This window comes from Macaca nemestrina, chromosome 10, assembly GCF_043159975.1.
Source record: "Macaca nemestrina isolate mMacNem1 chromosome 10, mMacNem.hap1, whole genome shotgun sequence".
Classification (NCBI taxonomy): Eukaryota; Metazoa; Chordata; class Mammalia; order Primates; family Cercopithecidae; genus Macaca; species Macaca nemestrina.
This window is the reverse complement of record NC_092134.1, coordinates 78,573,499-78,578,065: the sequence shown is the minus strand read 5'-3', so window position 1 is coordinate 78,578,065 and position 4,567 is coordinate 78,573,499. Positions and strand designations below refer to the sequence as shown.

The window sequence follows — 4,567 nt, the reverse complement described above, 5'->3', positions numbered from 1 at the left end:
CTTTGTAAGTGTATGACTCCTAGAATCTACGATTTCAGGAAGATTTCAGGAAGGCTGGTTATGAGGCATCTCCAACCTGTCAGAGGAGCTGGTAATTATGGAGACACTATACCCTACATGTAAGAGGAAGCCTGGAAGAGAAGTTGCCTGGAGCATATTTAATATAAGAGACTCGATTTGAAACCTGTTTAGTCAGAACCAATGATTTGAATTTACAACCTTTCCAAAGGGCCCTGGCTGTGCTGTTGATTCTCCAGTGGTTTGTGTCCCAATGTTTTCTGGCATTACCTAACCTGGATTCTGGTTGACAGCTCCTGATTGGTGCCTTCTGCATATATATTGTCAGGATGTGGAATCCTGAAGTCAGTGCCTTGCCTTCTCTCAGGCTTTGAAGCATTTTTGTCTGTGCTTCCTGATCTTCAGGTCACCACCATGAAGTTCTTAGCAGTCCTGGTACTCTTGGGAGTTTTCACCTTTCTGGTCTCTGCCCGTAAGTAAAGATACTTATCTGAACATAAGTTTTGTGGGAATACACACAAAATATCTCCTCTAAAGATGTGGGCTTGTGGTTGCTTAGAATGTGCTTTTTTACCTCTCCTGTCCTAACTTGTTCTATTATCATTTTGACTGACCATTCAAGATGGAGAGGACTATCCTTAGGCTCTTCTTAATTCAGTCTGATCTTAATTCAATAATACCTTGGAAGCCAAGTTCATTGTTACTGTTAGTAAAATATGTTTAATAAATCAGAGATTTATTTTGGGAAAGGAAAAATGACCACATATTAGGTTTCTATTGGTTTTCTTATCTTATCTGTGCACTGGTTCTGCCTCAACTGGTACACCAAGGACGGAGGGTCTTCCATTGTAAAGTCTGAAATATTGTCCATATTCTCTCTTACCTCCATCCTCCAAACTGGTATTCAGCTAACATCTTATTTTTGCTTCTCATCTTTCAGAGAGTCCAACAACATCTGCTCCAGCTGACACGTATCCAGCTAGTGAGTCTGCACCTGAATGTCATCTCTTTCCTGCAATGACCATTTTCCACTTCCAGCCTCATGTCAAACAGCCAGTTTCCATGTGGACAGTCTCGGTTATAAGGAATCCTAAGCAAGAGCCTGTGAAAGCTATATTCCTGATTTTAAAATTCACCACAAACATAGTGAATCTGCTTACGTCTTACACATTCTTAGAACATATGAAATCTAGGCCATAGACTTATACAAATGTGGGCTTATTATTCATTGTTTTTCAGCAGAAGGCACAATGAGGTCTGATGTGATGTTTCACATGAGATCTGATGTTGTAGCCTGAGAATTTTTGAGAGATGCCTTTAATAAATGGAAGGACTGAATATATAGCCAGTGTCAAAAAGAGGCCAGTGGGTCTCAGAATGAAGGAAGATACTGTAATTTTGAAGTGATATAAAAATAAGTCCATTTGGATCACAAGCGAGGGTGGTGTGTGGGATGTGGAGTGCGGGGGTCAGGTAGAAGAAGAGGTCTAAGCTTTACTCTTTGAAATGGTGTATATTCCTTATTCCCAGGCTGATGTTTTTTCCCTTCTCTAACCTGAAAATGAAAGTGGTGGACCAAAGTCTTTAGTCATTCTTGGGCTTCTCCCAAAGTGTTCTTCACATTCTGTACTGTGTGTGTGTTGTGCCCATGCATAAGTTAAGGGGGTCTGTCTTTATCCTTCACATCTTGGTCACAAGCTTTAGTCAGACCTCACATATATTTCTCCTGGCATGTGAGGCCCCATTTAAAAAATATTCTCTCTTAAATAAGGCCTGAGACAGCATGGATAGAGTGTGGGTTTGGAGGTGGAGCTACTTATTTGCTGAGGTGGGTTTAACTCGCAAATGTGGGGTCTGACTCTTGATTCTTATCAATAGCTCTGGTGTAAGGTAATTTTCATAACTCTTACCCAGTCCCTTTTTACACATAGTAATTGATGGGGCATTTTTATTACTATCACAAGTGTACTAATTTCTCCTGTTATATCTAATGTGGCTCTCACAATTACCTCTCTAATAAACAGAGTCCAAGTTGTCACAAAGGGTGAGACAAATATGGCTCTTTTCATTCTAGAACCTGATAGAAGATATCTTACTGCACTCTAAGACAGGAGATATAACTCCAAGATGAGATACATCTTCTTAGTCTGCCTCCTCCTTCCCTCTAGAGTTTACTCACACTCATTCATGCTGCATTGGAATGTATGCTGTCTTAGGTTATTCTGTGGGAAGGCATCAGAATGTCAGGCTACTAGAGATTTCCTTATTGCTTCTGAGCAGTAGTCCCTGTGAATAGGAACACTCATAGTCTTGCTCTTTTGTGCTCATACTTGGGACAAAGTACTTGCTTGTCTCTTTAATCGGTGTCACTGCCCTTGGAGGGAAATCCCAAATTCTTTCTGTCCCAGCAAAGACAGGACAGGGAAGGGTGAAGCATAAGGAAAGAGGGCAGGTAGGCTAAAGATAAGACAGAACTGATGACAGATTTGCAGAGATGAATTCAGGAGGAGGAATGTATGTCCACCCCTGCGTGGGATAAATTTTGTTCCAGAAGGAACAGTCTCACCTAGAGCTTTTCCTTCTAATTTCAGCTGGCTCTGGTGATGATGAAGCCACTGAAGCTGAAACCACTGCTGCTACAACCACTACGACCACCGCTGCTCCTACCACTGCAACCACCGCTGCTCCTACCACTGCAACCACCGCTGCTTCTACCACTGCTCATAAAGGCATTCTAGGTAGCAAGACTCCTCCATCTGTGTGCTTCCTTTATGTGGCTCATTGATTCCTTGGTTTCTCTGTTCTCACAGAGACCCTATTTTTGAGGTCAGGGAGACCTCTTCTTTACATTGTTCTCTAATTCCTTGTAGTTTTCTAAGTCAAGTCAACAGATAAATACCAGAGGAGTCAAGAGGTTACCTGACTTTTAGGTTACCAACATTACCTGAGCAGATCTTGAAATATTGGCATTTATTAAAGAAAACTCTTCCTTAGTAGAAACATCATTGGAAAGACTAAAATAAGTTTCTCCATGAAGCTAGGTAACTGCTTATTTACTTATTTTTTAAATCAGGTAGGGTGTGTGTATGTGTGTGTGTGTGTGTGTGTGTGTGTGTTTAAATCAGACAATTTAAAAATCAGGTAATCTAGTAAAATCTTTGTTTCCTTTAGAGAATTTTGCCAAAATAGAAAATAACAAGGAGTGATTTTACAATCTTTCTTGAGGCAGATTATTTTGAGTGCTCTTCAGGGTATTTCTGGGGTGTTGGACATTCATTGAGGATCAGTGTACATTCCTCCTATTCTGGGTTCACTTTTTCTTGAACTTTAACTTTCACGTAGTATTGATTACAACATTTGTTCAATCTGAACATATGCCAGGAACTGTGTCATAAAATTTACATATATATTATAATTTAAATATCACAGTCATTCTATGAAATAAACATTTTAAAGATGAGGAAATGGAAGCCTTGCAATGAGAAACTTTCCTTTGATCACACAGGCAGAAAGAAAAAGGAAATTGCATTCAAACAAATGGAGAGTTACAATGAGAAACTTTCCTTTGAGCACACGGGCAGAAAGAAAAAGGGTTCAAATTGCATCCATACAATCAAAGTCCCTAAGAAATCTTTAAATATTGCTTTATACTTTCTCATGTCTGGGTTAGTGCTTGGAACTCTGTCAATAATCTGTAGAGCAGACTATGAGTGAGAAAATAGCTTTTCTCTCTTATCAGAAGAAGGCTGGATCTCTGTGCCATATTATAGGAAAACTCATACGTATTGACTTTCTTCTAGTTCTCTCTAAAGTTCCAACCTACTGGGTTTCCGTCTAGGGCTGTATTTCCAAAATCTTTAAGGACAGAAATTGGTTGTTTATCTTCCCGTAATTACAATCCCATGTTCCTTTCGAATCCCCTGAGTTTTGTTGACATTTGACACTTGTTAGTTCCCTCAGATTCTGAAGAATAAATCCACATTCTTCATCCTTTGTGGAAGCCTCTTGACAATATTTTTTTCTCTTACAGGTTTACCCAAATGGCTTCAGGATTACCTGAAAGGCAAACTGTTTCCCTGAGATGGAATCAACTTGAGTCTTCTGCAATTGGTCACAACTAATCATGCTTCCATCCAACTACTTACCTTGCCTACTATATCTCCTTTATCTTAATCAGTTTATTTTCTTTCAAATAAAAAATAACTATGAGCAACATAAAAATGGTATTTCTTAGGGACTATCGGGTGGTTGTCCAATGTTTAGACAATCCAAGTGACAGACACTTCAGATTTTACTTAATACTTCCTTGTGCTCCTACTAATAACTAGATTTCCTACTTGTTTCTTTTTTAAATAAGACACTAGTTTTGTGCTTAATACTAAAGACTACAGTTTTCTCTAACATGGATAGACTAATCAATACTTAATAGATACAAATGTTCAGTTTGATTCCGCCAAACTCTCCTATCAACTGACAGAATTTTTTTCTTATCTGTAATGACTTAGCACATGTGGTAAGAAAGAGGAAAGGAACTCCTGACATCTGGGTA

General features: G+C 39.1%; 1 protein-coding gene across 1 annotated transcript; it reads left to right on the top strand.

Moving 5' to 3' along the window:
• The first annotated feature begins 319 nt into the window (after nt 1-319).
• On the top strand, nt 320-4,233 carry LOC105474212 (mucin like 1). The gene is made up of 4 exons (XM_011728698.3): nt 320-490; nt 959-1,000; nt 2,610-2,756; nt 4,049-4,233. The coding sequence occupies exons 1-4, from the start codon at nt 433-435 to the stop codon at nt 4,096-4,098; spliced, it is 297 nt and encodes a 98-aa protein (XP_011727000.1). The 5' UTR covers nt 320-432; the 3' UTR covers nt 4,099-4,233.
• The last annotated feature ends 334 nt before the right edge of the window (nt 4,234-4,567 follow it).

Coding starts and splice junctions, on each gene's coding strand:
- LOC105474212 (XM_011728698.3), top strand. CDS start 433: ATGAAGTTCTTAGCAGTCCTGGTACTCTTGGGAGTTTTCACCTTTCTG. Junction 1,001..2,609: donor AGCTGACACGTATCCAGCTA/GTGAGTCTGCAC, acceptor TTCTAATTTCAG/CTGGCTCTGGTGATGATGAA. Junction 2,757..4,048: donor TGCTCATAAAGGCATTCTAG/GTAGCAAGACTC, acceptor TTTCTCTTACAG/GTTTACCCAAATGGCTTCAG.